Source organism: Hyperoodon ampullatus (assembly GCF_949752795.1).
Source record: "Hyperoodon ampullatus genome assembly, chromosome: 1".
Taxonomy (NCBI): Eukaryota; Metazoa; Chordata; class Mammalia; order Artiodactyla; family Ziphiidae; genus Hyperoodon; species Hyperoodon ampullatus.
Window position 1 is genome coordinate 141,186,885 of NC_136914.1, and position 12,191 is coordinate 141,199,075.

At 32.8% G+C, this 12,191-nt stretch overlaps 1 protein-coding gene across 2 annotated transcripts in view; it reads right to left on the bottom strand.

Annotated features, from left to right (window-relative positions):
• The window catches only part of FAT4 (FAT atypical cadherin 4), a gene marked incomplete at its 3' end in the record, with an annotated part of 171,455 nt that overhangs the window by 13,833 nt on the left and 145,431 nt on the right, over positions 1 to 12,191 (bottom strand). For both annotated transcript variants that reach the window (XM_079714012.1, XM_079714011.1), the window contains exons 11-13: positions 8,209 to 8,516; positions 1,887 to 1,972; positions 490 to 669 (exon numbers count right to left, since the gene is read on the bottom strand). In XM_079714012.1, the coding sequence (XP_079570138.1) occupies positions 490 to 669; positions 1,887 to 1,972; positions 8,209 to 8,516 (574 nt within the window). The remainder of the gene's footprint in view (positions 1 to 489; positions 670 to 1,886; positions 1,973 to 8,208; positions 8,517 to 12,191) is intronic.

Genomic DNA, 12,191 nt, shown 5'->3' on the forward strand with positions numbered 1-12,191 from the left:
CTAGGAGAATATAATATATTGCCAGGCAATAATTATGGCTGCACTAGAGGCTAACAATCAGGAATTTAAAGAGACTATGAGCTCCTCAAGAGCAAGGATCTGCCTCGTCCGTTTATTTGAGCCTAGGGCCAGGCCAAGGGAATACGTATATTTATATGTAAAACTATTTAATTTCAAATAGTTTTTGTACATATTATTGCTAACACTTATATATTACTATGTGCCAGGTTCCTTTCTATGTGATTTACTTACTTAACTCATACATTCTTCACAACTATGTAAGGTAAAAGGTATATGCATACATATATGCACACATCCATTTGTTTTTTCCCAAATTTCACAGCTATAAGTAAAAAATTGAAATTCAAAACAGCATAATACATTTGGTATTTTTAGGGCTTTGGGCACAAGAATTTCATCTTTTGATGCTCAATCATCATACACTTTTGGTGTCTTTCTTTAAAATGATAAGAAATAAGGTTGCCATACTGATCTAGGATGCCTTGCGCTACCAGAGCTTGGCTTGGTTCCAGAGGTCTTCCATTGACTGCAAACTCCATTATACACCCGACAAAATCATGGCTTTCCACGTGTCCTCTCCTCTGAAGGATTGGTTCTAGCGATCTGATACCTCCAACTGTGACTCGATTTGGCTGAATGTCAAGAGTCCTGCATAAGAAAGGAAAGGTGCGTGTATTAGTACCAATGCAATAGATTTCAATAGAATGTTTAGCTTAAGAAGAGGTGACTAGGGACTTCACTGGTGGTCCAGTGGTAAAGAATCCACCTTCCAGCGCAGGGGACATGGGTTCAGTCTCTGGTCGGGGAACTAAGATCCCACATGCTGTGGGACAAGTAAGCCCCATGCCACAACTACTGAGCCCACGCGTGCCTCAACTACAGAGCCTGCGTGCTACAAACTACAGAGCCCATGTGCTCTGGAGCCTGCTTGCCACAACTAGAGAGAAGCCCGTGCACTACAGCGCAGAGTCAGTTTGCCACAAAGAAAGATCTCACGTGCCTCAACTAAGACCTAATGCAGCCAAAAAAATAATAAACAAACAAACAAATAAATAAATAAAAGAAGAGGTGACTATAACTTTTTCTGGCATGTAGTAAAGCATGGTATATTTGAAGGGGAAACATTACCTATGGATGCATGTCCTCTAAATAGATACCTACAGGATTGTTGGATTTTCAGGGTATGAAAAATAACAAAACTAATGGAAATAATAGGTTCAGTTAGTCACATGAGATGTATATAACAATGCTGAGTCTTAGAGAAGGAGCATACTATCGAAAGAAAATAAAATGCAGTAGAATTGACAACTCTAATATTAATGTCAGATGACGTTTTTCCTTCACTACAGAGATGATAAGGAATGCCAATAAGTTGATTAAAGCAAATGAATGATGTGTCACTATTTCTTTTTCTCTGTTTGTTACTATTTCTAACAAAATCACTTATGTTTTAGGTGAGGTAATGTTGTATTTCACCTTCAGGTGCTATTGAAAAATATCTGCCAATCATTGTCACATACAACTTTCAGAAAATACATTTAAAAGAGGTGGGATCCTTAACCTAGCCTTCTTGCAGGACCCAGGTCACGTGCCGCTATTTCATGAAGCTTCTCAAAGAGGATAGGCTATGTTCATCTTCCCTTTCTCTAAATATCCTCATCTGTACCACTTCATTTTTACACCCTTTTTACACATTTTGTAGACTAATTATTAACTTTTATATTTTACAATACGAAAATCCCTTAGGAGAATACAAAATATCTTAAACTTTTGTATAATACTGAGCATAATAAAACGATTGTTATGGTATAATTTCATTTTGAATGTCAAGTAATAATAAATATCAAACTAAAATTTTTACTTACCAGTCATCTGAAACTGCCACATTACTGACAGTGCAGTACCCTGGTTCTTGGTTCTCAGAACAAGAGTCCACAGTTAAGGAAGCTGCCTATAAAGCAAAAGAAAGAGATGTTCAGTTTGGATTCTAGTGACCCTGTTGTCCTTTTCAGCCAACACTACCCAGGACTCATTTCTATATGGACATGATTTTAAAGTTGAAATACTTTTTTGATGTAGTATAATATTATATAATTATAATACATGCTCAAATAAGGGGTACATATTTCTTTGATATATCTAAAGCTAAAATTGTGAAATTATTGCATGTAAGAAGTGGGAGGGTACTTTTAAAAATCTCCAGTGCCTTTGTTTCATAGATGAAAGAATAAAAATGTTATTAATGTCTCTTAGGATATCATACATTAGGCCTGGGACAGCTTCCTGGGATTACAATCTTAAGAAAAATGTTTATCCTACTATCCAACTATTCCAACAAATTAAAAAAAATTAGATTCCTAACTTCCAAAAGTCTACTTCCAATAATATTTCAGGCATATTCACAAAAAGATTTTGGAAGTATAATATAAACACTATTACTGCAAACTATGAAGACCGTAATACTTATATTAAAGATAGAGTTTGAGATAATTTAAACAAGTCGATTAGATGCTCTTTTCCTTTATAAGAATCATTGTTTATAAATGCCATATTACAGCATATCTATGTATAATCTGAATGCATTATTATATATTGCTATACAGTAGAAACTCACCAATAATATTTAAACCACAACTAACAGTAATTGTTTTTGTATCCTAAGGGATGCATATTCCCATGAGACAAAAGCTTTCTGTTTAGTAGGACAGATTAACACTCCATTTGATCAATAAACAAAGTCATCAAGTCAGGGTCACCAGGACCAAGAATATGATGAAGTCAGGGCTCTCTATATTGGGCAATAGCCATTAGGGATGGCTGTGGTCCAGTTTAAGACCATGGTTGTTGCATAACCAAGTTACTCTGTGCTCTACAAGGCTGTAATGATTCCCCTCATTTGTTTCCCAGACTGCAGTGAAATTCTGCAAAACTTTGGATATTTTAATTGGTGAGATTATAAAGCTGATATTCAGAATGTGGTATTTCAGAACATGGTCAGTAATTCATAGGAAGAGGCCTAACCCCAAATCCAGAAACACAGAAGGACTGAGGGTTTCTCCTAATGCAGAAAATCAAAGGTTCTACCTTAATTTACTTGAGTACCACAGGACAAGACTAATCCAACTTTGTCCATTTGTATAGCAGAAAAATAAATAATATGAAAGCATTTATAAGAACAATTGTCTTGAGGACAATTGTCTTGGGGCTCCTCAAAAGCCCCACTTACCAGGTTGAAGGGAAAAAAATAACACTATTAAGTCTAATGTTGTTCAGAACTTGGTAGCATCCAGTCATTGTAAAGTCCCTTTAGAGTGTGATCAGTCTTTGGGGGATAATTGCACAGTCTCTTCTATTGCCATACCCCCTCCTTCATTTTTCCTGATCTTCTCCAATTTAGTATCAGAGTTTATGGGTGGGGGGGCGGCTCATGAGATCTCATGGTGCCTGGAAAATTCTTTGAGAAGCTCAGGGACCACTGCTGGGTATAACTGCCATCCTATGATTTTCAACCTAGACTGGCCCAGCAATATATAGTTTTTGTTTACATATTTGGGTTCCATGTAAAATTTTGAGAAAAGGGCTGGTCTGTTAAAAAAAAATTAAAAAAACATTGATCCCAAACACCTTTGAGGCCATCTGCACTGGAATGTGAATTAAAGGCTTAGATTGGTGTCCTGTGACACATCAAGGCATTTTTATGGGTATCATGACATTTGTTTCTAGGTTTTGCTCCTGAGAATTGGGCTGCCCAAACCTTTTAGTCATGTCCAATTTTGTCATCATCGTGTAGATTTGGATAAATCTTTTCATCATTGTCAATATGTACTTTACAAATGTAGCAATTTCTCATTGAAAACTGCCCTCCTGGGAGAACATAACAGATTTCATGGTTCCCCAATGAAGAGGGAGGTGCTAACTAGCCCTGTGGCTCCAAGTACATCATTATAGTAACTGCTTTCCTTTAAGGAATAAAGAGCTGGTATTACAGCCTTAAAATTCCCTTTTAGTACCAATAAAAAGACATCTTCACACTTGTTCTGTGAATAAAGTTTCTTCAGTAACAACAACAAAAAAAGAGAGAATAATTGTCATTTGAGGTTAATTTTAATGAAAGCAAAGCAAATGTAGGAAACACAGCACAGGGAAGTTAAGCAAGTTAACATTACCTTTGACTTAAATGCAAAAGTATCAGGTTTTCTATCTTCTTTCATTATGTATGGAAATGATTGGTTTCCTTAATATCACCTTCTTATTGATATTGCATATGACTTTAAGGGATTGTCCATAAAAATATATATTTAGGATTTGTAAAAGTATACCTTAAATGTCTCACATTTCAGAAATAATAAATAGGGCCAATTTATACTTACTGTGCTTCAGAATATTAGTGTCTAAACTATTTAAAAATATTTCTATAAGTTAATTATTATAACTGATTATAAACTCCATACAACAAACTCTCATAAGCCATGTATTTTTTTTTGCCACTTTCTCAAAGAATTTATAATAAATACTAATATTTTTAGGGAACATTTACACTTCCAATTCTATTTTTTTTTTTTTTTTTTTTTTTTTGCGATACGCGGGCCTCTCACTGTTGTGGCCTCTCCTGTTGCAGAGCACAGGCTCCGGACATGCAGGCTCAGCAGCCATGGCTCACGGGCCCAGCCACTCCGCAGCATGTGGGATCTTCCCAGACCGGGGCATGAACCCATGTCCCCTGCTTCGGCAGGCGGACTCTCAACGACTGCGCCACCAGGGAAGCCCTACACTTCCAATTCTGTATCAAGACTTTCATGTCCTATTTAGTTAACTCTTTCAGTAGTTTTTTTTTTTTTTCCCAGTGATCTATAAAATTGAGGGACATTCAATCTCAAAAGAGGTATTAGGTTTCCATAATACAATGTATGTTTATGTTGACTATTAATTTAAGCACAATTCCTTTCAATTTACTTCTAAAACAAAATGTTAACACATCTCTATGTATACTATGTAAGCTATCCATCCATTCTAGAGATACTTAAAGTTATTACAAGCTAGAGAGCATCACATGGATATTTATGAATGCTTTAATTAGGGAAAAAACCTTGCATAATGGTATCATATTTTCCTGAATGTTAATACTTAATATATTTTTTCTTATTTTCTAAAAGCTTAGTGATACAACTCAAAGGAAAAAATACCTGAGGGAAAGTTCCATTTGAATAATAGCTCATTCAATTTAATTTTCAGAGTTAAATGTACCTTCTTTTACTGTTGAATATTTCTACCACTACCACTGAAAATTGAGATATTTTTATCCTGTCTATACAATGATTCAAACCTGAGAAGTTAATGATTTTGCCAGTTTCCAAAAAAATCCTTTTGAACCGTAGAAAACAACAGATTCAAAATCCAGTAGGGCTTTATTTTGGATGTTTTCTGAAATAGGGAGAGATTTTTCCTCTGACTGAAGTAATAATGACAAGGGCATTTTTTCCACATTTAGTATTATTCAAAATCTTATGACTATGGTGACATATTACAAGTGAACTGAAATAACTTCTTTCTCTTTCCCTTTGGGCATATTTCATGGTGCCTCTTTCTCTGTTCTCCCTCTTGCTCCCAAGCCCTTCTTTGATAAAATCAAATGTTCATGAAGTTTAAGGGGACCTTAGAGGTCACCACGTAAAATCCCTTATTCTATATAAAAGCCCATTGACAACATCTTAGCAATATGGTTACCTTACGTATGCTTGGAGGGTTGTGGTGAGTGGTATCTACCAACACCTTTAGGTTTCCCTTTCAGTATTAGAAAATCATTATGGCTAACAAAGCACCAATCTACATATACACACCAGACTCCATGTTTGTCCTAATTTTGTCAGATTCAATATGACTGGGTACATCAATAATCAGGGACACTGGAATTTTCTAAATCCCTATTCTCCTAGAGATCGTCCTCTAAGCACACTGGTTTCATATTATGTTGGTGTAAAAAATCTCAGGCAGAAATGAGTGTAGTAACCTATTACTAATTTGAAAAATTATTTCCAAGATGTATTTGTTATACCTCTAATAAATTTATTAAGCACCTTTTCATACAAAATGTATGCAATTTTAGATATAATTTATATTACTATTTGTGATAATGCTAAAAATGTGGAGATATTATCTTCACATTTTGATTTTCGGTCCAATTAACAAAGCCACCTGAATTACTATCAAATCAGGCTTCCAATGAGTGCTTTTCAATAGATTTTTTTCCAATATATTACTTTTAGAATCTAAATAATCTTAATCATAATTATAGTTATTAAATTTTATTTTTGTTTCATTCTCATTTTCAAAATGTTGGGGTAATTTTATAAACACTTTATAAATTAAATGTATTAGAAAAAAGTTATAGTTACAGATATTAACACCAAGTTCATAAGGAAATGGAAGACAATATAGAATTAAAATAATTCATAAATTTGCACTCCTTTTTCTGTTTTTTCACTTCTCATTATATTCAAATAGTATACATCTAATAATCTAGTAGGGTTCTGAAAGCAACACAATGGATGTGGTGAGTATACCTGATGAAATATCTGAACAGCTAACCTTGATCATGCTGACACAATCATTTGGTCGTTTTAGGGTTAATCACTATTATCTTTTTTTCCATAATTGGAAATAGTTCTGTATTTTAAAGCTGTTTAGATCTTCTTTAATGTAATAAATTAGAGTGGAGGAGAGAAAAGCCATTGTATCTGATGCCAATTCAACGTAGATTTATAGTATTCCTGGACACAAATGGAGAATTTTATACTTTGATAAAGACAACTTGTTATTCATATTTGTCAGAAAAAAATAAATGTTATAAGGTAGCTTCTGTCTCATAGCTTTATGAAGTTGGTAATTATAGAGGGCACAAAATTTTTGCTTTTAAAATTAATTATGGAGCACAGAAAAAGCTAGCAAAAACATGGTAAAAACACTTTCAATATCATTTCTTCAAGTTGCTTACGTGTAGTACAACAATAAAAAGTATTCCCGAAGTTTAGTGGCAAAAATACTTCTCTCATATGATTCATTTCATCCATCTCAGAACTATATAATTAACATATTTTTCATATTTTTCTAGCTTGTCATAGAGCCAAGAGGTAAAATTATAATCATTTAGATCCCAGTTTCTTCATTTAAAAATATTTCAGAATATTTATTTTGTTCTTTTGGCTAATTTTTCTTTTAATAGTTGGTTTAATACTTTAACAATTCTATTCCATTTTTAGGGTGAAATAAACATTTTAAAGAGTGGTTATGGTTTTAAAAGGTCAGCATTAAAGTCGTAAAATATTTAAAAATAGTTTCTGTTACAAATTACTTTTTCCAAAATCTTTGATAGTTGTTGAAGATAGGGGGAACTATGGAGAGAGAGTTGGAATAAATAAATGAATAAATAAATAAATCCTTCCATTCTATTATTCTGTGTCAAATGTTTTCAAACATTAACATGGAAAAGATATGACGCATTTCCCTTTATAAAGAAAAATACTTGCTTAATGAACACAAGTGCTAAATATGTACCCTGCTTGTTATGAGAGCCATATAATGAAGTGGAATATAATATGGAAATCTTGGATATTACTGAGCTATAATTCTGAGAATACTTTAATAGTCAAAAACCAATACTTCGTCCTAACACAATTTCATGTCATAGACCTCACAGATGACAGTATACTGAAGTGCTGGTATAATAAGGATTATTACCTACTATACGGAAATCTGTGCTAAGTATCATCTTTTACCAGTAATTTATTTGTAGAAAAGTTTTCCCTGTTTGTTTTTAAGTCATTTCTTCAATTTGGGCAAGGATACTTAGAAAAGCAAAGGAGCCATTTTAAGTAGAGTTCTGACAAGGCCTTAAAAATGTGTTCAATATAAGAAAGTATAAAATGGAATGTTTATGCACTAGGATATTTTCTTTCCTTCGTTCCCTTTTTGTTTTTGAGATGAGTTGTTTTTTAGTCAAACAATGCTGTCATGAGCAAAAGAAGAATGTTACCCATTTGCTGCTGTAGTTCCTTACAAAATTGGACAAATAATGAGTACATATAATTGCACTCAATTTGCACCACAATTCATGCTTTAACTTTTCAAGTTTCCAGCCTGATTGACTGGATATTCAATAAAACAAGTTTTAATGTGGAATGAATATCTTACCATTCCTGCCCTCCGGGCAATCACAGTATGAAAATGTCCATCTGACACCTTCTTCATGGTGGTGAGTTTATAGGTACCACTGCCTAAGTTATAAGAGAACCTTAGTCTTTCTTCAGCAATTTCAAGGGCCAAAAATTCAGCCCGGTCGCCTGTCTGGTTGTCATAGTTGTAAAGCAATAAAGCATGACTTTTAATAGTTGCAAATTTGACATAAATATAGTTATTATTGGGGTCCAAGCTGGGAAATTCCATGTATGATAACTCCTCAAATCCATAACTGTTCAGCTCGCAGTGTTTTCCAAAGACACCTGAAAATGAGAAAATTGACAAACTGACACATCACATTCAAGTAAAGTTTTATTAAATGACTTTGATTAAAATACTTTTAAATTACAATAATGTCACGTAAAAAAAAAACAAAACTTTCTATTACTCTCCAAAGAATACTGTCTAAATTTATTTGAAATAGAAAAAAAATGATGATCTCTAAAGCATATAAGAAATGATAAACTGGTGTAATTATTTTTCTTCGACCAATATGGAAACATATCTAACTATGCCTCATTTTTTTTTTTTTTTTTTTTTTTGCGGTACGCGGGCCTCTCACTGTTGTGGCCTCTCCCATTGTGGAGCACAGGCTCCGGACGCACAGGCCCAGCGGCCATGACTCACGGGCCCAGCCGCTCCACGGCACGTGGGATCTTCCCGGACCGGGGCACGAACCCGCGTCCCCTGCATCGGCAGGCGGACTCTCAACCACTGCGCCACCAGGGAAGCCCAACTATGCCTCATTTTAAAAAATTAGAATTAGTAGAATGGAGTAGGTCTGAAGAGGTTTCTTTTCTGGAAAACTTTCAAAGTGAGTTTGTCAATTTTTTTAAAGTTTAATGTGCTGTAATTTTCAACCAAGTTATTTCCTTCATAATAAACAATTCCTGAAAACAATTTTAATTAATTACGGACAGTAATTTTTGTTTTGACCTAAAAAAATCAGTCCCTGTGCTTGTGGTATTTTCAAATCACAAAATTAAGGAAAGGAATACACTGCCTTTAGTGAAGAAAATAAATGTCTTAAGTTTTTATCTCTTTCTTGTTTTATACCCTCTTTGAGTATGATTTACAGCAGCTACTTTGAAATTGCTTTCTGTTTTTCTGAAATCTAGCATTCCCACTTGTGTGTGCTGGTTCTTTTTCAAACCTGAAAAGTGAGTTTTACTGATGTTATAATTCTATGCCAAAATTATTTTCCCACAAATATTAGTACCCTGTAGCAAATGATCAGAAAATTTACCCATGCCAACACACCATAATTCTTATTAACTTGCAAAGGTTTCATTTTGTCTGTACATCTCATGTAAATGCATTAAATATAGATGCAGGGAATTGTTCTGCTAGAAGAAACCAATGTCATCATTTTAGAGAATACTTAAAACTTGTCTAATATCATAGAACCATGAGAGACAGCGCCAAAATTTGAGGCCAGATCTACTGATTGTCTAGTTGTTTTGACTACACCACTTTTCGAATCTAAATGTTCTTTAAATTAAAATGGCCTAGAATTTCCTGTGTCATTTATCTTTCCTTTTTCTGTAAAGGCTTAGATAATATTCATTATAAATGAGTAGGAAATCTATATGATTTATTTTTAATCATTAACTAAAGTTAACAAAAAGATAAAGAAATTATAGGAATTACATATCATATATATTATATATGGCATATGTTATATATCATAAATATATCTATCATATAGTATTTATATTTTATATAAAACTTATATTTATATGTAATAAATTTTCAAGTATATATTAAACATATATTTTATGATATATATTATTTATATATGCAGAAAGAGTAATCAAAGTTAAATAGAAAGGAAAAATAAAGCATACAAATGAAACACATTATTAGAGAGAAATTTTTACTGTGTGTTCCCTCAGGTCTCTTATGATTAAATTTTAATAACTATGAAAATATATTTAAAATTTGAATATAAATATATGTAGAAAGTATATACTGGAAATATGTTCTACATTTTATTTAAATTGACACTTCACTTTCAAAAATGTTAATATTTTTATAGAATATATTATCTTTCTAAGGGTTTTTGTTATTGCTTCTAGAGAAATGTAAACTTCTGTCTCTGAAATAATTTTAAATTATTTAAAAATAATTTAAATTTTTTTGAAATTTTAATTTCAAAACTGCCATCCAAATAGAATGCCATGAAATAAATCTACATAAAGGTAAAAATAAATTATTTAAATTACTTTAATAAGAAATTTTTGTGGGTGTATATGAAGTTATACATATATATAATGTTATAGCTATATAAGTTCTTCTTTATAAAGTCTTAAACACTTTATGTTTTTTATTAAACATAAGCTAAAAAAAATCTAAAAATTAAAAAAAAATTAGTCCAAAACAGCAAATCATTCACTGATGAGAAGGGAAACGGTGTAAAGGTTTTTCCAACTTCAAAATTATAGTTAAGATGTTCTGTTACAGGATGCATGTGTAACTATCTCCAGCTATTTGCCTGAGGCATTCCATCTGCCATTTTTTGTATGTTTCACCCACATTCAATTTGTAAAGGACAATACTTTTTCCTTTTAATTCTATCTCTCTTTTCTCAAATCTGTATTTTTTCAAGGTTTTTTGTTCTGTTTTGTTTTCTTTTTAAGGCTTCTGTTCCCAACTAACAATGTCTAAGTCTAAATAATGTTTTTTTGCCTTTGCCACTGGAAAGAATAGGGGGGTAAATGCGCTCCACTGGCTACATGTAATCTGTCTCTATTTTAATTTATGTTATTATGCTAGTCCCCTACCCCTGAGGACCTCTGGTATGGTGAGGAGAAGGTTTATTTGGACATCAAAACACTTCCACCCAACAGGCAATCACTGTTGTATCAGCTACAATGCTGTAACTATTTACTCTTATTTGTTATCAACTATCTATCTTAAATCCTCATATGTACAAATGGAATGCAAAAGAATCTCTAAAAATATAAAAACTTTTGGTTCAGTCACCTTGAAAATAAGTTTTCCACTTTTTACTCCAATTCCCTTATCTTTCCTTCTAAAACACAAGTTAAAACCATGAAACTTGATTGTGGTTATCGGTCGAAAGCAGCACCCTTTATTTTATTTAAAATGGATAACCAAGGACCTACTGTATAGCACAGGGAACTCTGCTCAATATTATGTAACAACCTAAATGGGAAAGGAATTTGAAAAAAGAGTAGATACATGTACAAGTATAACTGAATCACTTTGCAGTACACCTGAAACTAACACCACATTGTTGATCAACTATACTCCAATATAAAATAAAAAGTTAAAAAAAAAAAACAGAGATAATTGAAAGAAAGACATTTTAGGAGATCTAACATTGTGGTTATTTCAACCTTGATCTACCTTTTACTGCTTCGAGGGTATTGCTGGTGAGAATCTGAAGAAGGTTTAAAAAAGAGAGGTACTGTGAATATCATCGTGGACTGAAAATAAAATTGTGTTTTAGTCAATATATCATTTTGAGGTTGTTTTGTTTTGTTTTCACTGTTTGACTGTAGACAAAGCCCTCAATTTCTGGGCCTCAGAACCATTGCTAAAATACAAAGCTCACAATTAGATATTTTTATATTCTGTTTTTCTTTATCATTCTTTTGATATTGTGCTTTAGAAAAACAAAACTAGATAGTCATAGAATTACTTGAAAATGAATTAATGTTAAATTTACTGGTTACTAGAAACCTGAAATTCTTTTTAAGTTCTATTCTCTACTATACATTGAGATTCATTTTTTAGGTCCATGTAGCACTGTAATAAATATATTCAAGGAAAGACTAGAAAAAAAATCCTTCTCCTCTCTTGCTTATGGAGAAAGACAGAGTCTCTAAATACTGCAGGGCCTCTGGAGAAGAATACTATATTGTGGAGTAAAGCAGCTTTTAAATAAATGGAATAATCACCAACCTATGAAA